At 42.0% G+C, this 21,210-nt stretch overlaps 1 protein-coding gene across 2 annotated transcripts in view; it reads right to left on the reverse strand.

Annotated features, from left to right (window-relative positions):
• The window catches only part of SLC22A23 (solute carrier family 22 member 23), a 183,735-nt gene that overhangs the window by 53,998 nt on the left and 108,527 nt on the right, over window positions 1–21,210 (reverse strand). For both annotated transcript variants that reach the window (XM_019542696.1, XM_019542691.1), the window contains exon 4: window positions 3,231–3,399. In XM_019542696.1, coding sequence (XP_019398241.1) covers window positions 3,231–3,399 — 169 coding nt within the window. The remainder of the gene's footprint in view (window positions 1–3,230; window positions 3,400–21,210) is intronic.

Genomic DNA, 21,210 nt, shown 5'->3' on the forward strand with positions numbered 1-21,210 from the left:
CTGGCTCCTACCCTGGGGGTCTTTAAAAGGAGGCTAGATGAACACCTTGCTGGGGTCATTTGACCCCAGTACTCTTCCCTGCCATGGCAGGAGGTCAGACTTCAAGATCGGCTCAGGTCCCTTCCGACCCTACTAACTATGAAACTATGAAAATAAATCCTTTCCCCACATCCACCCCAACAACAACAACACATAGATTTCAAACTAACCCAGCTAGTCCTTCACTTTTAACCAAGGTTGAAGGGGGTTGGTTTGTTTTCATTACTGGTACATTTAAAGCCTCATTAGAGCCATATGCAGGAAGCATCTGATACTAAAGAGAATGAAAACAAACACAATATCTCCTGTATCCTTGAGGCCTGAAACACGGGCCTTTTTTGTAGTGGGTACCAAAAGTCTGCACTTGATAGGGCCCTAACTGCTTTCAGGTATGTGTTGCTCAAATGAGGCACACACGCATGCTTGTATCAGGCACATATCCCAGATTCCTAGCTGTCCTGATGCCACAGTTTTGCCACTGATCACAGGCCTCTCAGACCTGCACTCTTGGATAAAGCTGCTCTGTTTTGCTCCCTTCCAAACAGTCCCTACTCTAAGGCTCCAGTTGTTTAGGACTTAACACTATAATGCCCACATGCATAATGTAGGGAGAATAAGGAACAGAGATAGAAGCAGTTCTGACCCAGATATAGAGGAGTAACCAGCACTCTTGTAACAAAGGAGGGACATGAACAGAGCAGGGAGAAATATGGGGGAGCTGACATGAAGGGCCACACAACTTTTCACTGTTTAACAGATTGCTTTGGGTCCAGTGTGGGTACTTCAGCTACACTATACTTAATTATTAATTACTCTTAAATTGGGGGGAAGGAGGAAGAGGGCATAGACTGGCAACATGTACATGCCTTTCAGAAGAGGAATTCCACCTAATCGAATGAGGGGTATGTACATATCTACCACCACTGTCCTGTGACATCACTTACGGTATAGTAGTTTCATAGTTTAGTTTCATAGTTCCTAACCCTGGCTTCCTTCCATGGTATCCCTCTCATTTTCAGTGCAAGTTACCATACCCTAGAGAAGAATTTGGGCAGCAGCAAGTCCATGAAGATTTTTTCTGGTTTAGGAAAAAAGGTTAGATTTTTCAACTCCTGTTAATGTCAGCAAAGGATCTTACTACCAAATGAGCTTTCCTTAGGGTTTGGATCAGATCCTGACATGTAAGTATTTACAAAAAGAAAAATGTACTATTTGTACATAAGTATGTTCTGATGGGACCAGGCAACGGTGATTTCAATACAGACTAAGCTGGTTGGATTAAAAACTAGCAAGGAGTACCACTCATTGAGAATTGTGTAAATGGCCTACCACATACACACATTAATCAACATATGCTGACATAACTTTAAATCCTGTGTCAGTTGCGCCATGAATTGCAACACGCCACATACTCAAACTTAGTGTCATAAAATGGCATGGTTCCATGTGCCACATATAATGTGGAGCTCTTTGTGTTTCATTTATATGGCACCTTAAATGAAACATGTGGCGTGCATCTCCAGCTCTAGGGCTGTCAGCATCAACCCTGGGACAGCATTGGGTCTGGACAATCAGGTGGGTGTCAGCCCTGGCCAGTGCAGTCCCAATTCTAGACTTGCCGCTGTCCCGAGTCTGATGCCAACAATCAGCTGTCAATAACCACCAGGGCAGCCCTGTGACCCAGTGAGGATCTAGAAGTATTATAACTGGAATCCGAGGATTGTTATGCGCCATCCCAGAAAGTCAGGCATTTGGCTATACACATCTGACAAGGCTAGATGCCTGATTTCTGGGATGGGACAATTTCCTCAGATCCCAACTGTACCATTATATTGACATCTGCCAGGGGCCATATTCTCAGAGAAGGCCAGAGAAAGAATGATGGGGACAGACGAAGCCCAGTACAAGTGTGAGGGAAAAATCTATTTTAAGAACTCCGCTCTTCAATGGCCAAAGCTGAGACACAGTGGCAACCATCCTTCTAGTGCAGGGGTTGTCAACTGGGGGTACACATGGGTCCCGGAGGTACGTGGGAGAAAGTGGGAATGAAGTGCCACCACCCGGTGCTGCTGCCTCACAGGTGCAGGGCCGGGGTGGGGCAAAAGCAGGGTTGCACAAATGCTGCACTGCTGCCACTCCACTGCTCACCATGCTCCTGCTCCATATCTGACTGCTTGCCACCTCCCTTCCCCCCACTGCGGTACACTTACTAAAAAGGGGGCCGCTGGGGGTACACTTATTAAAAAAGGTTGAAAACCCCTGTTCTAGTGAAAACTTACCTTTTTTCTCATTTTTTTTAGCCTGGTGAGAAGAATAGGTAGCATAAGTTTCAATGCAAAGCAGAACTCTTCTTCTTCCACCAAACCCTGCTCTACTATTTGGAAGGCAAGGAGGAATCTTATTTTTTTTTAAAGCTCTGTTTCAGATTTGTATATGCACTAGGGATAGGGGTAAGGTTGAGGCTTTTATAACTTCAAAAGAAAAATAAAGAGTTCTACAGTGACTAAAAAAACAAGTAAGTGGGCCTTCCAGATATCCCACTCCTCTGAAGCCCAGGAACACAGGACCAAAAGAGGCCACTGGGATCAGACTTTAAGTCCTTGAGTTCACAGGTGACAATTTGACCAAAGGATTCGTAACATTATCCACTCCAAACCCATTTGCACATCACAACCACATAACAGCTCATTTAGAAAAGAAGTAAAAATCCCTATAATGAGCAACAGGTAAAGATCAGGATAGACAAGGTCACTGCCTTGGTTACTGCAGTGGAAGGATATCTGTTAGGTTAAGTTATGTTCAGATGATCCTATGAAGATTGTGAGCCATTGATCATGGAATTGCTAAAAACTCATAGTCCTTGCCAATCTAACCACGGGGAAAGAATCTTTCTGAACCTAAATCTAATGATTAGTTGGATGTTGAGCCTCTCTTACCAGGTGCATGAGAAGTTTTTAAGTACTGATAGCAACACAAGCATATTCCAGTCAAACTCTTGCCTCTAGCCAAGGTTGACATTCAGTGCTTCAGAGGAAGGTAAAAAACAAGCACCCAAAAAACTCAGAGGCCAAGCACCACATTTCTTCTGGCTACTGTAGATGACCAGCAGGTCTGTAACATGACTATCCCATACACCTCCTCCTTAGGGTGCATGCATATTTATCCCCAAGTAACAGTACAGAGATACTTACTACCAGTAAAGCAGCATCAGCAAGAAAGGGCAGATGATGACAGCTTGGAGAACCTGCCAATCCCTGCAGAGGGCAGCCAGACCTGGCATGAGGAACTGTCCAGCCATTGCAATGAAGCTTGCCACCATGGTGATCATGAACCGGTGCCCAGGAGGACAGAGCTCTATCCCTAGAACAACAACAACAGAGGCAAATTTTAAAAAGGTCAATACAAGGGGAGAAAAGAAATCAATAGTAACAGAAGTGCTCATTAATAGTTCACTGTGGGCCTAGCATTAATGCACTCCCATAAATCACAATTTATTCCATTTTATTTAAAAAGAGAATATAATATTCCTTTTATAAATTATTTCGCTCAGTCCTGCGCCAAAAGCAAGTATTGTATTGGAGAATTATTTTTGGCAAGTACAAGATTGCATGGGGCCCAAAGACTTAGGATCCAGGCCTGCAAGAACACCATGCAGAGATACTGAATACCTTCAATGTTCAGGACTCCCACAGGAATTGAGAATGCTCGGCATGTCACAGGAACTAACTCACTGAACAAACTGAAAAGCTGCTTGCCCACAAATTCACCACGCTGCTGTTCAAATCTCGTTTCACACTGAATGTTTCTGAACTGCTTCTGATAGCTAATCTTGCTCAACTTTCAGGCAGCTTCCCAACTGTCTTATCCTGTCCTTGACTCTTCCCTTTCCTCTTCACTGAAGTCTGCTCTCATCTCAGTCATCCCCACCACCAGACACCTTAGCCACCTTATATGGAGTGAATTAAACTTCTTAAAATTCTGGATTTGAGCTACGTACTTAGTCTCAGAAGTGAAGATGCATCTCCCAAAACCCAATTTTTAAAATAATCCTAAGGAATTATTTTGGCAGGAAAACTGGAATATACCATAAAATTGTACTTGACGTTGATGATTCGCCACCCCAACAAAATCTAGTAGTGCTATATGCCATATTTCCCATTTCCATATACTTACTCCCATGGATTAATCTTTCATATAATAATCCTGCCAAATATACTAATTGTACAGAATTTATCTGCAAGTGGGAAGAGAGGTCTAGACTAGTAAGCATGCGTATCAGCATGATACACTGGTCTTTGTGACTGCTGGAACTCCTCTCTCACAGTCTTACTGCTTAAATTATTATTAAATAATTAAGATGCCATATAATGGAAGGGGAAGCGATCAACTGCTTCACTACACAGTTTTGCTTTGCTGACTGTTTACTAATGCAATATGATTTTAAATGGTTAACCAGAGACTAGCTTCTAGGTGGGATGGGGATTAAATACAGTGTAATATTAGATATTTTGACAGCTAGCACAGTATTACTGGAACCTCACCAGTCAATATCAGGGACAAAATGTATCTATAGTGCATCTATAGTCAACATTTTCCACCACAAACACCACAGTTCAGCTTCAAAAAGGGAAAAATACTAAAACATACTTACTTGCTGTGGCAACAAAAATACTTTTACACTTTAATTAGAAAAATAAAATAAACAAAGTTCCCATTCCATTCATATGGCATTATTCCTAATAATAAAACATGCAGAATTTAACAGATTCCATTTTTTTGGTGTGAAGATGTCAGGTGTAGTTTGTTTCTATACTCAACAAGGAGAAAGTTTTGTTTTGTTCCCTTAAACTTAAAATCATAATCATTTGCACTTCAGTACTCCATTCTTAAAAACAAGGAGTAATTTTATTACTGTAAACACAAAGTGTGCACTAGACATCCAAATTCAGTATTTTAGTTCCTTATCTTGGATTAATCTCAGGTACAAAAATGCACTGAAACAAGAACAGCTTTTATATGAAGTCAGAAAGATGCAACAAATAGTAAAATTGAGTCACAGATGCATAATAGATATAGTATCTGTAGCAGTTATTAATCTCTCAAAAAAACCCAAAGAACTCAGGAGAAGCAAGCAGATGCAAAACAAATGCTGGAACATGATATGTATAATCAAGTTATGCCCATTTCTTAAGAGAAGATGAAAAATCTCTGTGGTTACTGGATGAGCTTGAGTCTTGTAACATTACCAGCAATTCAATAACAATTAAATATGACATTACTGATGCACATAAACTAGACCACTAGATCAATCTCTGACTTGCCGAATATCTCTGAAATAAATCTTAAAAGACTCAAAGAGCTGCACAGAAGTTTTCAGCAGACCCATGGCTGGCTGCCATTATTGACCTTATCAACAAAGCAACTCCAACTTTGCTGTGCTAATAGTGAGCATCCCCATATCTCATCCTATGTTGCGATACATACAGGCAGCCCTTCCAACCAAAATAAAGCTCCATGCCTTCACAGGCTCAAAGTGGGCTCAGGTATACCTAATGCAGGATCAAGAGCAGATTCATCCCATGCTCAGTAAATTTATCCTGGAACCAGTCATTTTCCCAGACAGCTGAGAGTTGCCCAAACCAATTCTTTTGACTAAGTAGCACTGTAGAGTCTCTTGTTTAATTTGCATATATGTCAAGATGACTAATTATTAAAAAACAAAAATAAAAAACATTTTTTTCTGTTCCATATATACTAAATGATCCCAAAAAGCCGGTTAATTAGATTTTATCAGCTGGACTGAGTGACAGCCCTTGAAGATGTTTCAATTGCTGCAGATTATTAACCTCAATATCTGCTGAATACCAAAGTATTCCCCATGGTAAGGTGCAGGGTCCATACATGAATGCTGCAGGTCCTTAAACAGCTCTGGGATCAGCAATTTCGCTACACTGTATCCAAAAATCAGTATGTATATCACTGAGTGGAACTGATTTTTAAAGTAAGCACATACACATTGCAGCATAATTTCACAAGAAATATTTCGCTTTTATATCTGCTGCATGCTTTTGAACTGCAAGTGACAATTAAAAACAATGAATAGGGAGTTGCAGAACACACTGAGAAACCATGTCGGAAATTCTGTTAAAAAAATAAAGCCAAGAAAGGATTACAACTGCATTAAGAGCTGTTTCAAATGATAAAGAGCTGAAACTCAAGTCTTTCAAATTAATAGCTTCCAACATACTAATTTATGGATTTCAGGTATGGCATTTCAATATCTTTCCCTTGCTTTCATTTATTTAAGTCTCCTCAAACCACTTCTCCAAGTACATTTCATACATCAGTCTCCTTGTTATACTCAGTACAGTTGTAGCATTTTTTAGTTTGACCTTTCTCCTCTTACTCTTTACCAGAGTCAAGTAGATCAGTTGAAACAACTGAAGTTTGTAAGTAAGTTTGAGAACAGAGCCTTCTTCCCTCTGACATCATTGTCATCTTGCTTTGACAGAGCCAAAGCTTGGACATTTCAGGGCTGTATTTTTTTTTAATCCAAAATGCTAATTTTGTAAGTCCCTAAATTTCAGTGAAGTCACACACAAACCTTGGACCAGGCCCTTAAGGAACTAGTAGGTTTTACAGGTTTTCCTCAAACTCTTCCAAAGGTGCAGCTTAGACGAGAGAAGTAAGACAATACTTTCTCCCCTGAGGTGGATCAGGAATTCTTCATTATTAAACAGATAAAGGTTCAATTATATGTGCATTTTGGATTCCTGGAACTAGGAGTCACATTAGTTCTGCCTTTATGAATAAAATATCTGAAGGTTATTGTTGTAGGTGGCTTTATCGTCCTGTAAGTAATTCTGAATGTTCTAAAACGCTGTTAATGATTTGGTCCTTGTTGCATATTACAACATGGTCTGTGATAAGACAAAAGTTGTGTTAACAAAACTGCATGAGAGAAAACTAAATATTTGAGTTCCAACCAAAGCATACTTTCGTATGAAGAAGTCAGTGATGTGTTTTGTTAGTCCTTGCAAGTCATATTCAGACTCTGAATTACTGAGCAGGATTTTGGAAGGTTGGAATTACTTCTCTTATTCAGGACAGTGAAACTCACAGTCCTTTATATTTCCTGTGCGCTTTTCTTGCCATGGTTTCACTTAATCTCACAGCACTCTATGTGTCAAGCAAACAGCCTTTAGGAAATGGAAAGCAAGCTAGATTAAGTCAGAGCAATTTAAAATTACAGGCTCAAGAAAACTGAATCACTGATTTTAAATTGAGATTCAGTTTTAAATCACAATTTAGTATCAGTAAAAAGAATTTTAATGTTTAGGGTTTTTTTGAAACTAGGTAGGTTGTGTGTCAAGTTCTAATGAACAGAATTTAGAACTAGATTATAAATGCCTAAACATGACATTTTAAAATAACTCACTAGGTTAAATAAATCTACCTTAAAAGTGCAGGATATACAAGAAGAAAGTAGTAATCTCTCTAATGAGCAAACTGATTGTTCCTAGTGGCTCTGTCCATCAAGATTTCAGAACTAGCAGCTCTCATCATTGAATATTATTTATTCATAAATTGGAAGAAAAGAAACGCTTCATTCATAGTTGAGAAACTAGTAGGGAAGCAGTTTGTGAACTGACCTAGTTGATTAAAATGAAATAAAGAAAATATTCTCCCTCCACCTGCAGAAGAAGCTCCAGCTGTCAGAAGCTGCTTTAACTAAAGGCATAACAAAGAAATTGGGTTCCTGGGGCAGCAGGACGCATGGGGGCAGCAGCCACTCCTGGCTACCACTGTGTGGCTGCAGTGGCAGCTGATATTCTTCTGCATTCCTCCCTCCCACCCCCAAGTAGGCTTTGAGGAGAGCTGCCCCAATCGCTCCACTGTAATTACACTACTGGCTTTCAACATTTCAACATACTGATCCCAGACATTTAGCTAGTGATTAGTTTCATAATTTGACGCTAAAACTTCAATAAACATGTACTGCCTTTTCTTATTTAAGTCCTGAGAATAGATTTTAATCGGTTTAGGTCTTAGCATAGGACCGGTCATCACCTTAAATTTACATTTTAAAGTTTTAAATGAAATAAATTTTAAAGTCAAATCTTATTTAAAATAAAACATTCCATTTAAAAAAAAAAAGGTCACAGAAGTTCAGCCAGGATGAATGAACAAGATCCACATTATACAGTTATGGAGGCCATCTTAAAAACTACAAAAAAAAGGCAAGTGCATTGCTACTACCACAGTCTAAAGAGAAGGAATCACAATTGTTGGGTGGTTTTACACACTATCCACTGGACTACAAAAAGTAATACCTAAAAACCATTAGTTAAGTCATTGTATAATGATTATATAGTGCAAAGCTGTCCAGCTTCTAAGTGGGGAGGGACCATGTGCTCCATTGGCTGCACCAGTGGGAACTGTGGGCTGTACTACAGTGTGAGCCAAGGAGATCCTGGGCCATAAACCACATGGGCACCCCGCTTTTGCTGCACCACATGCGTGGGTACCCACCCTTCCCCCTCAGCTCCCCAGTTGCAGGTTTCCCTGCTCTACCACAACATGTGGACATCCTGAACTGCAGGTTCCCTGGCTCTGCCAGCTGTGCTGCATCCCACTCTTGGGGTGGGACCAGGAAGTGGAAGCTGGAAGAGGGAGGGGAAGCCCAAAGCTGGCTGCTGCTTGAAAAGTAAAGCAAGATGAGCATTTGGAGTATATCAATAGGTAATCAGGAGCTTGTGAATTTTTGCATATGTTTCAAGGATCTGTAGTGAGCCATTAGCCTTGAAAGGTTCCATTTTTATAGGGTTTTTTGCAAGCTATTTGCTAAAGAGACACTGGGGCTCTGCATTGTCCTGTACACATAAATCATCCATCATCCTTAGCTAACCTGCTAACAAGGATAAAATTTATGAAAGTGCAAACCCAAAGAAATATTGCCAAATGATTGACAAAATGTATACTATTACAATGTGAGAGAGAGAACGTTGTGCAGTATTCTGAACAGGATGGGACATGCCTCCGGACTGGTGCCTCAAGAACAGGGGTGGGCAAAATGCGGCCCGCAGGCCAGGTGCAGCCTGCCAAGCCATTTTATCCAGCTCACGGGGCCCCTAAAAATGTAGAAAATTAATATTTAGCTGCCCCTTGCTGCCTGTCATGTGGCCCTCGATGGCTTGCCAAAACTCAGTAAGCGGCCCTCTGACCAAAATATTTGCCCGCCCCTGCACAAGAAGGATGTCAAGTGACCACTGGTACTATTCAAGCTGATGCATCATTTGTGCTAAATATAGCACAAAAGTGAGTCACTGGGGCTTGGGACTGGTGCTTGCTGGCAGTACTTTCAGACACAGAAAACTGTAAAATTATGGGCTCCATAGGCTACAGTAGAAAGAGAGGAACCTATCCAAGGTAATATTCACAGTAATTCAGCCTCAGTGCAAATCAAAACTGTCTTCTCTTATAAGACGTACGTAGGCACTGGAAGTTGTCAAAAAACGTCTACAAATAGAGAAGAGATGGTAATGACAGACTACCTGCAGCAAGGGAAATATCACACAGATTACAAGAGGGAAATTTATTTGAGATAATCAGGGATAGCAAAAACAACTGTTTTCTTCCAACACATCTTCAGGGTTTGTAGGTTTCAAATGCCCTACAAACTCTCTAACCCAGCTAGGTCATCTCCTCCAGATTCCTCCTCTCTTCGGATAAATTAGAAGCCTGGGAGCCCAATCACATCTCCCCCCTTCTCAGTACATTTACACACTAGTTACGTATAGAACAGTAACCACCAATACCAAGGTGTTTGCTTTTGCGTATTTGCTAACAACCCAAAGGCTGACATTTGTTATCACAAGGTCTGGATAGTGAATGTACTGACTAACGTTGCAACTCGCTTATTAAGTGCTGCACAAAGAGCAGAAAACGGTAGGCAGGTTGAACAAGTTTCTTTTTAGGATCAACGTCCCTACTTTTCACCCCAAGCCAGGAAGCCATTAATCTGGTCTGATCTTTAAGAAACACGGCTAAATTTATTTTTGGTTTTTCTACCATGTCATCCAGGTGTCTGCCACTCCCTTCTAACCACCTCTTCAATTAAAGAAATTCAAAAACATATCAGCCCAGTTAAGCAAACAAAGAAACTCAAAATCAAGGCTCAGTTTATACTCCTGAAGGGAGAGAAGCTGGATGAAGATGTCGAACTCTGGGATGGGACTGGTCCATAAGCCAGATAAATAGTCTGGGGCTGGTCTATTGGGCCCATGGACCATCCCCTCATCACCATCCCCCCCATTCTGAATCCAGTGCCTACTCCAGCCAGTCTGAAACCTACATTGCATATGGTTCAAGTCTAGGACCAGCTAGAGTGGGTGCCATGTTTAGTTTGTGTCCCAGACCAGCTGAAGTGGGCACCACATGCAGCCCAAATCTTGGAGTAGGCACGCCGCACAGCTCACATCCTGGACCAGTCTGAGTAGGTGCCAATGCAGAATGCATCCTGGGTCCTGTGTGTGCTATGTGGGTCAACTATGACACTGAGGGGCAGCCCTAGGGGCCAGATAAGGGGGCTCTGTAGGCCAGATCCAGCCTACAGGCTGTCTTTGACACCCCTGTACTAGACATAACTTACTATCAAGTTGATAGGGAAGCAGCTCAGATATTACACTGATAGACGAAGCTAAATTTCTGTTGTTCAAAACCAACTTCCATACCTTTTTAAAAACATTTATGGTGCTTGCTGTTTCTTGCGTACCTCTTCTGCCTCCCATGTTTCTAAACAATGCCCAGACAGTCAGATGCCAAGTTAAACATACAAAATGATCCCTTATCACCTTGCGAGAATGAAAGATTCCCTACTAATGACTAAATCATATCTTTCCTCCTCTTTTGGTGCATTTGAATTTGTCTATGGAGGAAGAGAACCACCAGAGAAACGTCCATCTGGAATGGTTTAGGAACAGGAAATTCTGCATCTATGCAGACATTTGGACTAGATGACCCTTGAGGTCCTTTCTAAATTTAGGACTGTAGGATCAGAATCTGAATTGTGCTACAAATGCCTTGCTTTGCTTCTTTTCTGATTAGGCTAGGGGACTGGAAGTCAGATCACCTAGCATCTAATCCTAGTTTTGTCATTGGATTATTTTATACACTGGAGCAAGAAGAGAAGGAATCAGTTGGTGGGTTTGGAGGAGGTAGTTCAAGCAGGATTAGGGCTCTATGCCTCCCTCCACCTTCTGTCTGTTTAGCCCATTTAAATTGTATGCATATTGGTGAAAGCACGTCACACCCAACAGTGTGATGATGATACAGGGCTACATGTTGGACGGGTTGTAAAGGGGCTACATGTTGGATGGGTTTCTCTTGACACTACTGTAATAGAAATAATAATTAATACATTTAAGAGCTCACAAAAAAGACTAAAAATAAATTGATTTCCACATCACTTCTGCAGACTCAAGGTTTCTGGATAAATACCCAAATTTCCAGATGGTTATTAGACCCAAATTTCTAAGTGCTGCAAGTCTCACTTGTGTGCTAAATTTACCTCTTCTCTCTGTCTGCACAGCTGATTCAGCTTGGTTACAATGACAGGCTGAGTCTGTATTCACTCTTGGATGAGTTAAGACAAAGAGCATTCTCTCTCGATCATCTCTGCTGTCACCAAAACAAGTAAGGAAGAACCAGGTGCAATTTCTGTTTATTAATGATAAATGCAGTCTGCAGAAAGAAAAGGTTATCACACACACTACAATGCACAGTCAGCCAAGCCATGTAAACAAGAGAGACAGAGACAGAATGAAAGAAAAGAGAAATCCAATTCTTTGTCAAATAGAGGAAGCAGTAATAGACTAAACTCTCAGTGACTGAATAATAGACATAGGTTTACTTTTCAAAGGTCTCTAAACAGCACAAAGGAACAGAAGTTATTCTGAAAACCTCCACATATGATGAAGGTATCTTCCAAAGTTGTTCCCTATGCAGCACAGCTTCTTATGCTCTCTTATGCATCTATCTGCCAATAACTTGTATATAATTAATGGTTCTGATGCAGGTTAAATAATTTCTTAAGGCATTTTTGAAGTCTGGGTCAATAGTGGTTCTAGTCTAGTTGGCTCCAGACAGGTCCCTTTATTGGTGGATGACAGGAGGGTTGCAGATAACTATCCCAGCTGTTTCTACCTAGTCAGAAGGTATCTCACACCCAAAACTGGATCCAATTCAGTATAGCCATTTTGTATGCAAGTCACAGGATGATACTAAAATGGATGCTAGAGTACATCCCAGCCTATTCCCTTCCTAAGCCCCTCTGTTGAAGTTTCCCAGAGAGGCCTTTGTCACATAAAACAGGGTTGTCCAACTTCTCAAGTCAGGGGCAGCACACCCAGTGGGTTGTACCAGTGGGGACTGCATGCTAAACAGGCCACAACATTACAAATCACAGGACCCCCAGGCTGCTTGCTATGCAGGCACCCATCTCACCTGTACTATGTGTTCGGGGTGGGGGAGGGGAAGGTGGCTTTGTGTAAGTTCTGCTACTGTACTGCAGTCCACAGGCTTCCCTTGCACCACAGGTGCTCAGTGCTTCTGCATCCTACCCCTTGGGACAAGGGCAGGAAGTGGAAGCCAGAGAAGGAGCCCAGGAACCTGGCTGCTGCTACAGCTGGATTAATTGTGGGGGAGTGGCAACTGGATGAAAGCCCAGGGGCTGCAAATTAATTCCTTGCAGGCTGCATACAGCCCATAGGCCAGCATTTGGGAAGCTCTGACCTAGAAAATTGTAGCATGCTCTAAACAGGGCTAAACTCTGAAACAATTTGAAAAATGAAGATTGTGCTTCATTCTCCTGCCATTCTTCTTCCATCTACACCCCAAACTTGGTCAGTACGAATATATCTTTCCTTAGAGCTTCTTTCTTCCATTTATTCCATCACCTCATAAACAAGACTTGAAAACACCACCATGTGGATCAAACTTCCAATGTGCAATATTTAAGCAGTGTCAATGTTACATGAGTTCTTCTATCCTGTCATAACACAAATGCACACACATGTGAAACCCTGCCCCCCCTCACACACGCACACCTTTTACCAGGCTTGACAAGCTACAGTGGTTGCCATTTTTAATTAATGGAAGCTACACTCTCATTGGTACCATCATTATTTCCCACTATATTCACAGATTAACGCTACTGTCACCTATGGTGCCAGGCAGTAACGTCAGGCAAACACTAGTTTTTTTTTTCAGTGACAACATCTGTGTTAGAAATGGAATATTGTTAGAAATGGAGTATTGTTAGAAATGCACATCTTGCATCCGATAAGAAAGAAACACTGCCAAGGACTTTTTTTTCCTTTCCCAGCCTTGCCACAGCTTTTCTTATGTTGTAAAGAAACGCTTGTATGAAACGGAAGTGAGCTGTAAGAGTTCCTGTTTCTGCACACGTGCCCAGGAGGGAGAAGATACATACTGCCTGCAAAATTCCTTTGTTGGTTCGGAGTAATCTGAGTTCTTGACTCTGCTCTGACCCTATTTGCAAATACACCTTTTGTGCCATCTAATGAGTGTGTGTCTGTGATTTTTGTGGCCTCCAGAGAAATGAACCGCTTTATGCATCATCTGTATGCAACTATCAGCAATATAAAGAGAAGGCCCTTGAATTCATACAAGAAATCACCATTTACATGCACTCTCTCTCATCCTGGTGTCCAGAAGAAATATAATATTAACCATAAAAAAGCAGCATAGAACTCCCCCAGATCAACAGTACAGGCGCTACCTGCAATTTATAAAATTCATCTTTTAACCTTTCATTCAATACCAGGGGTGTCAAACACATGGCCCAAAGAGCCCTATCTTATCTTCCAGCCCAGGGTGCTGCCAGGGGACTTGGACTGGATAAATACATTGCATGCAGAGTGTGCCAGACTGACCTTAGATGCTGCACAAGGGGCCAGTTTGGTACATGCTGCACACGGTGCGTGGAGCCAGTCTGGTGCATGATACATGTGGGACCAGGGCTGGGGCATGCAGTGTCTGTACTGGATCAGTCCTATGAACTGGATCCAGTATGTGGGGCCTGCAGGCCTGCTCTGGCTTGTGGACCAGCCACACACCACTCATCCAGTCTGTGGAGCTGATAGATTTGACACCTTTGTTTTACAACTTTTCCCATTTCAGGTTTCTGCCCTGCTCCATATTCATTTGTCACTACACTGATATCTTTGCTTTCCTATATGACACCCCCCCCCATTCCCCAATATCTGAACATTAAATGAAAAGTGGCTGCTTCTTCCCTTGCTCCCAAAGTCAACTGCCCAAATCTCACACACCTGTAGCTCACAACTGTCCGGTCCACAACAATGGCTCATCCCCCTGACAGCAAAATATTACGGTGCAAGCTACAAAAGGGAATAGTCAATACCCATGCAAGAGACACCAGTGGAACTCCTTTTTCCTTTACAGCTGGCAGGCTGGTCCTTTTGAAGCACATTGGATCCAGAATTGTATTGGCATTATAGTCACTACATTACAGTCACTGCATTAAAATAAGCATAGCAACCCTGTAAACAAGTGTGCACACACACAGAGCAAGTGGCATTTGAAAACTGCAGTTAGCATTGCCTTCACTTCCACCACATTTTAATGCAGGGTAGGGGTTGGGAAGAAACAGAAGGACATCTTCAAAAGGTATGAACAAAGCCACAGCATTTTGTTTCAGGTCTGTTAAGCATTTCCAACCAACTAACTGACATAAGCATGGCATAGGAAAGGGGGGCGGTCTTCATTTTCATCAGCAGGGCTAAAGAACCATCTTCTCCAAAGAGACAACTCATACATCCTAAAGGTCTCTCTAACCAGTGATTCTACACTTGCATGGCAGAACCCACTTTCAAATTTCTGTCTCATCCAAATGAACAAGTGAATAAACATCAGGCTTTTGATTCCAGTCTTTTCCCAGTGGGTTTGAATATTACTGGCAGCAACCAGACAAAGGGAGCCTTGAACCGTTCTGCTATCCTGTTCTCCTTATCAACAAGAAAGATAAGCACAAAAGAGACCTCGAAATGGATAGCCTTTATGTGTACTGTTCTGAAGCACTCCCTAGATTGAAATCAAGTATTCTCTCTCTGTTCCAGAGATTATCCTGTGGCCTGAATAAGAGTTTCCTTACTACAGGACTATGCATTACAGTGGTAATGTTTTCAACCTTTTTAGACTCAAGGCACCCCTTAGAAAATGCCAACACTTAATTTTCACTTAGGTTTGGCTAAAAACTCAGGAAGACTATAGCAGGCCAGAATAGTTTTGACACTATGGAATCCTATTTGAAATCTCTGGGTTTATTTAATGAATCATGTATAGGTATCTATGCATCTAACAGTGCTAATACTGTGTGGCATCCTTAAAGAAGGGAGACAGGTATATCAGTCTGAAGTCAAAGGCAAGGAAGATGAGTACCTTTATCGGCTAACTAAATGTGATTTTTATATAAAACACAAGCTTTTGTGGGCTAAGACTTACTTCATCAGATGCCAACCTTAAAGGGTCTCGTAGCACCCCGAGGTACTACAGGATGCTATAGTATACAAATATAGTATAATAGTCAAGAATCACCAGTGTATAAAATAAGCCACCCCAGAAGGGCCTTGTCCTTGTAAGTGTTGATTTAACAGCAAACAGAAAATGTTTTTTTGTTCACGTTTTACAGATTTTTGAATTTTTGCAATTATTTCTAACACTTTACCTTCGAATACCTTATAACTCCAAATATAATTATTAAGAAAAACGTGCATGACACACTAATGCCCAACAACCACTGCAAAAGGGGAGAAATCACCAGCCTGTCAGCTTCAGGAAGAGGTCATGTTAATGGGCAACACAGCCTGAGTGCACATCCAGCACAGCCAGGCTATCTCAGCAATTTAAAAGAAAGCATTTAGTAAACATGACTGTAAAAGGCTGTCACACATTTGGCCCCTGGAGCACACTTATTTTAAAGATTCATGTCATGCACTTTGGATAGACTTGTCCTAAAAGCTATGAAAACTGAACTTGAGAAATTTAGACATAGCCAACTATTAGGTCGGTTGCTACCAACAGCATGCATTCAGTGTTCACACTGCCACTCATAGATTACTTTTCACGTTAACAGGTACACTTCTGCCTTTAAGAACATCCCACTAGAATTGCTTAAGAGTTCTGTACTGAAGAATCTGTAGGTAAATTACAAAAAAACCAAAAAGGAACTAGGCTGCCAAATAAAGGTTGTAGTTTTATGACAAAAGACAGAGGGAAAACAGTCATTTGCTTCTGCCTCCCCATAACCATTTCATGTCAAAATTTAAGGCTGGGTAATAGTAAAATGAGACAATGTAACTTTGCTAATAAAGCTGATTAGAAATACCAGTCAATAGGTATCTGACAAAACAGCTGAGCAGTACAGATGATGTTTTCTACCTTTCTAGTTTCCAGCAACCTCTTATTTGCTGGCTAATGCATCTGTGGAAACACAGGAAAACACTGTTTCTCTAGAGAGAAATTCAGTGCAAAGCAGCACTTTCTGACTGACTGATATTTCCAGACAATATCCACACACAGAGAACAAAAAGGTTTGTTAAAATTAGCATTACAGGCTTTTAACATTTGAAATCAAATTAAAACTTCTCTTAATTATAGATCTCTAAGTTTTATTCCTATTATTTAGCTCAGTGGTTGCCAACCTTTTTTGTACCACAGCCCATTTGTAAACATTGATGGCTAGTCCTGACTCAGTAAATTGTTTCAGTAGAAAACAGCCCTTTGGCCCTGCCAGTGCCCCTCATTTCCAACCTACAGCTCCCCATCCTTGTTGGTACCCCTCACTCCTGACACATTGTCCCTTGCCCCAAGACTCCACCCCCACAGTCTGGGGTCAGCGGGTGGATGCATGGGGTGGGGGAGGGGGGGGCACATGCTTTCCCAGATTTGTGCAGCAAAGGTGGGCATGGGGCTGCAGCCTGGCTGGACTGACATGGGCAGGAGCCACCTCTGTGGCCCAGTGGACAGGACTCAGCGTGGGAGGGCAGATTGGAGTGGTGAGGCTCATTGCTGCTGCCATGACCAGTACCACCATGCCAGCCATACTGCAAGCAGTAGGAGGAGTAACAGACGTGTCGTGCGCTGTAGGGCCAGGACCTGAGGCACAACAAGAAGGTTCGTCTACCTTTAAGGGAGGGAGTCGGATTTTCTCCAGCTGCGGACCGCGGAATTTTCCAGTCACAGACCAGGGTACAAACTTTATGGGTTGCAATAAAGATGAGTTTTATTTACTTACACGCTGATGAACGAGACTCGTAGGTATAACAGCTTGATAAACACTTTCTGTTCTAACTGCTTAACTACAAATCAAACAAAATTTCTCTCTTTACTCGCGGATCATAAATCGGATCGATGCGCAGGGAAGGGGTACGCCAGGACGGTCGGTGGTGGAGAAGCGGTGTTGTGGTTGGCTGGACCACGGCAGATGGGACTGATTGAGTGGGCCCTATAAAAGATGGCTTCTGCTGTGGTGCGGACTGGGTGCGGCTTTTAAAGGCTTTGCCCTTCTCCTCCCCCTGTTACTATGACATCAGTTGGTATGATGTTTTTCCCGCCACTTTCTCCTCATGACTGCCTCTAAGTTTATGGCAGTGACTAGATGTCTGACTTTGTGCTTATGGCAGCTTAAATCGGGTGGAGTACAAGACAAGATGGAGGGTGGATGGAGGGGCTGTACTGTCCTCACCTTCTCCTGCCACCAGCCACTCACGCACTGGGCCATGAGTGTACCCCACTGCCATGGCCCAGCCGTTGTTCCCCTCAGGCCATAGCTCTACCCCAGAGAGGAAGTGAGGTGGTGGGCAATGTTACCTGCGCCTCCCACCCCAGCACGTCATTTATGCCCTTGCTCCCTCCCCCACTCCCCCCATAGACTTACCTGCAGGGAGCTGCAGGAGCTACTGTCCACACTGCCTGGTTGCCATGTGCATGTGTGTGTGCACGCACATGCACGTGGCACCCCCTCCCTGACTGCCCGCCTCTCAATCCCTGCAGCCCCAAGCAGACTGGAACTCTGCCAGCCCGCAAGAGTAAACCCACAGTTTCTCACACTTTTGTCCTTTAAAGAAGAATCCATTTTTAAAGTTTGTTGATCCATTTTTTATAGTTTGTTCATGACCCTGTCATATATTCTTGCAACCTACTTTTGGGTTGCAATCCATGGGTTGAGAAATGCTGATTTAGATAATAAGCCCCACAGGGCAGGAGCTATCTACTACTCTGAATTTTTCCAGCTGCTCAGCAACATGGGGTCTGTGCTGGGTCTCAGGACTGCTGGAAAAACCATAAAATTTTTAGGAAGCCAGACTTACTATAAAGAAAAAAAAGTTATATAGAAATGTTGTTAGGCTACTTTACTCAAGGGCTTGGCTTTCTTTCTGTGTAAATAAGGTCAAATTTCCAGCTAAACATGGAATATTCTATTTTGTTGATGCCCAAGTTTGATGATAGCTTTTATTTATTTTTTTTTGAACCCCTAAAAGGTAAAAAGCTGTAGTTTTCTGGAACATCTGGAAAATGAAAGCTTTCCCAAAGATGCACTGCAATTTTTCTTCATACTTTTTTGCAAAACAATATCCAGCATTTTCATGCATACCAAATGTAGATCCTAACTGTGCAAATGGATCCATGCTGACAGACTCTCACACCTGTGCTGACAACAAGGATCCAACTGGCAGATTCACAGTTGGAAGGGACCTCAGTGGGTCATCTAGTCTGACCCCCTGCCCCTGGCAGGCAAGAAAAGAAACACCAACCTGGGGTCATGTGATCTCAGCCAGATGCCTGTCCAGTCTCTTCTTGAAGACCTCCAAGGATGGGGCGAGCACCACCTCCCTTGGGAGCCCATTCCAGATTCTGGCAACCCTGACCGTGAAGAACTTTTTCCTAATGTCCAGCCTGAATTGTGTCTCTAGTAGCTTATGGCCATTGCTCCTCATCATGTTGCTCTCGCCTTATGAATTTGTACGCTGCCACAAAGTCCCCTCTCAACCTTCTCTTGGAGAGGCTGAAGGCGTTAAGGTCCCTTAGCCTTTCCTCATAGGGCCTTCCCTGCAGGCCTCTAATCAGGTGAGTGGCTCTTCTTTGGACCCTCTCCAGGTTATCTGCATCCTGTAGATCAAGGGCATAAAATTATAACTTTGGAAGGAGGTAACTAATTCAGTTAGCTGGTCTTTCTGACTTACTGCACTTATGCCTGCAATGGTGATTTGGAACCCAAACAATGAAATTAGATTGGTTTCCATTAGGAAACAACCAGGCAAAAAAAAAAAAAAAATCAGTATTTTCTAGAAGTTGAGGTTTCGTAAACATTTTTGAGGAGCTGGATGAGGAAGCTGGTACCACGTTCTAGCCACTGCTATGACTGATCTATCGTTTACATCCATACACTTAAAAACATATTTCAGTTACAGCTGTTTTTGTCAGGTCAGCGTCTTCAATACCACATTCAATTCCTGTCTGTGGCCTTCTGGTGCAAGATCTCCACAGGTTAGGCATTGTCCACAGGCACAACCAAAAACCAAGATCTCCATGCTACTGACCTGCATGTAAAAAGTTACAGGGGAGTAGGAGTATTGTTGTAACTGGGGAATACATGAGAAGCAAGATTTTTTGGTGATATCTTTTACTGGAACAACTCCCACAATTATATAGTTGATCCAATAAGAGATATTATAATTCATAAAATTAAACACCTGTGCAACCACCTGAAGAACAATGGCCTACCAATATGGCAAGAGACAGCAGGTAAATATAAACCAATAGTGGAAGCAAAGTAAGTGCAAAAACCTTGCTTGGACAAGAATGCTGAAGAAGCAGCTACTCAAGTAAGTATGATACCTCTGGCAAAGGTATCATATATTTATTCCCTTTGCCTGCAAGAAACAAGTAATCAATTTAAAAACTCTAACATCCTCTATCAGCTTTTGTAATTTTCTTAGACTTAGCCTTGAATATACTATCCAGTTGCTCAAATACAAAGCCCAGAAGACATGCACATTATTTTCAAATGATAAAGGACTGCTGTTGGATCAATCTGTCACTAGAAGCTATGTCGGTCTCTTTCACAGATGGTGCAAATCCTACAATTTTCTGTTGGTTTAATATACTTCCTTGCTGGATGTTAACAAGTATATCCGGGTAATAAGCACTTACTTTGCACAACTAATCTTTCTGCAGAAAACATAGTTTTTCTCTAGCAATGTCTATCTCTATAAATGGCAATGTTTTTATTTGAAGATTCTTAAGATAGCATTTATTGGTCTGTCCTCAACAAAACCACAGTGAAGGGCTGAAGTAACTAACAGCCCAGAATTAAAGGAAAACTGGAGCTTTTTGGAAAGTGTCCAGCTGGATTAAGAAAAAAAACCTTTACTGGTCTCATTCTGATTTCAAAGCTTAAAAAAACCTTGCACAGATCATGCAATCTTAGCTGAAGGAAGTATAAAATATGAATTGTACAGTTGTAAAATACATGAATTGTAGAGTGGTAAAAAAGCTGTTGTGGTACAATCCTCCTTCCTAATTGTCAAGTATTTCTTGATACAATTATAGACTCCAAATTACAACCATGACTAAAGACCATTGTTAAGAAAAAATTAATTTTTTTTAGGGTCTCCATGGTGTGATCTGTCACAGTGTAGACGAACATTAATTATACCAAAGAAAGAGTGTAATTAATAATCATTCCAGGATTTTAAGTCAGAGAAGTCATACGTACTGCATCACAATGGCAACATGATCTTTACATTGCTTCTCACATACGCACAAACTCAAGAAGTCCAGGCCTTTGACCTGCAATGGAATCTTCTGGGAGGAGAAGAGGGGGAAAGGGTGAGGAACGGCACTGGAGCATCAGAAAGACCCGGGTTCAATTATAGTTCAGCCGTAGGTTTCCTATGTGACCTTCAGCATGCCATTTAATCTGTCCTGTGTTTCTGAAATGAGGTAGTACTGTCACCTCTTACAGGGGAGTTAAGGGGGAAACATTCAGGCTAACTACAGGCCCATTAGCCTGACTTCCAGCCTGGGGAAGATCTTAGAAAAGTTTATTAAGGAGGCCATCCTTGA

This window comes from Crocodylus porosus, unplaced genomic scaffold (assembly GCF_001723895.1).
Source record: "Crocodylus porosus isolate Cpor-Errol unplaced genomic scaffold, CroPor_comp1, whole genome shotgun sequence".
Taxonomy (NCBI): Eukaryota; Metazoa; Chordata; order Crocodylia; family Crocodylidae; genus Crocodylus; species Crocodylus porosus.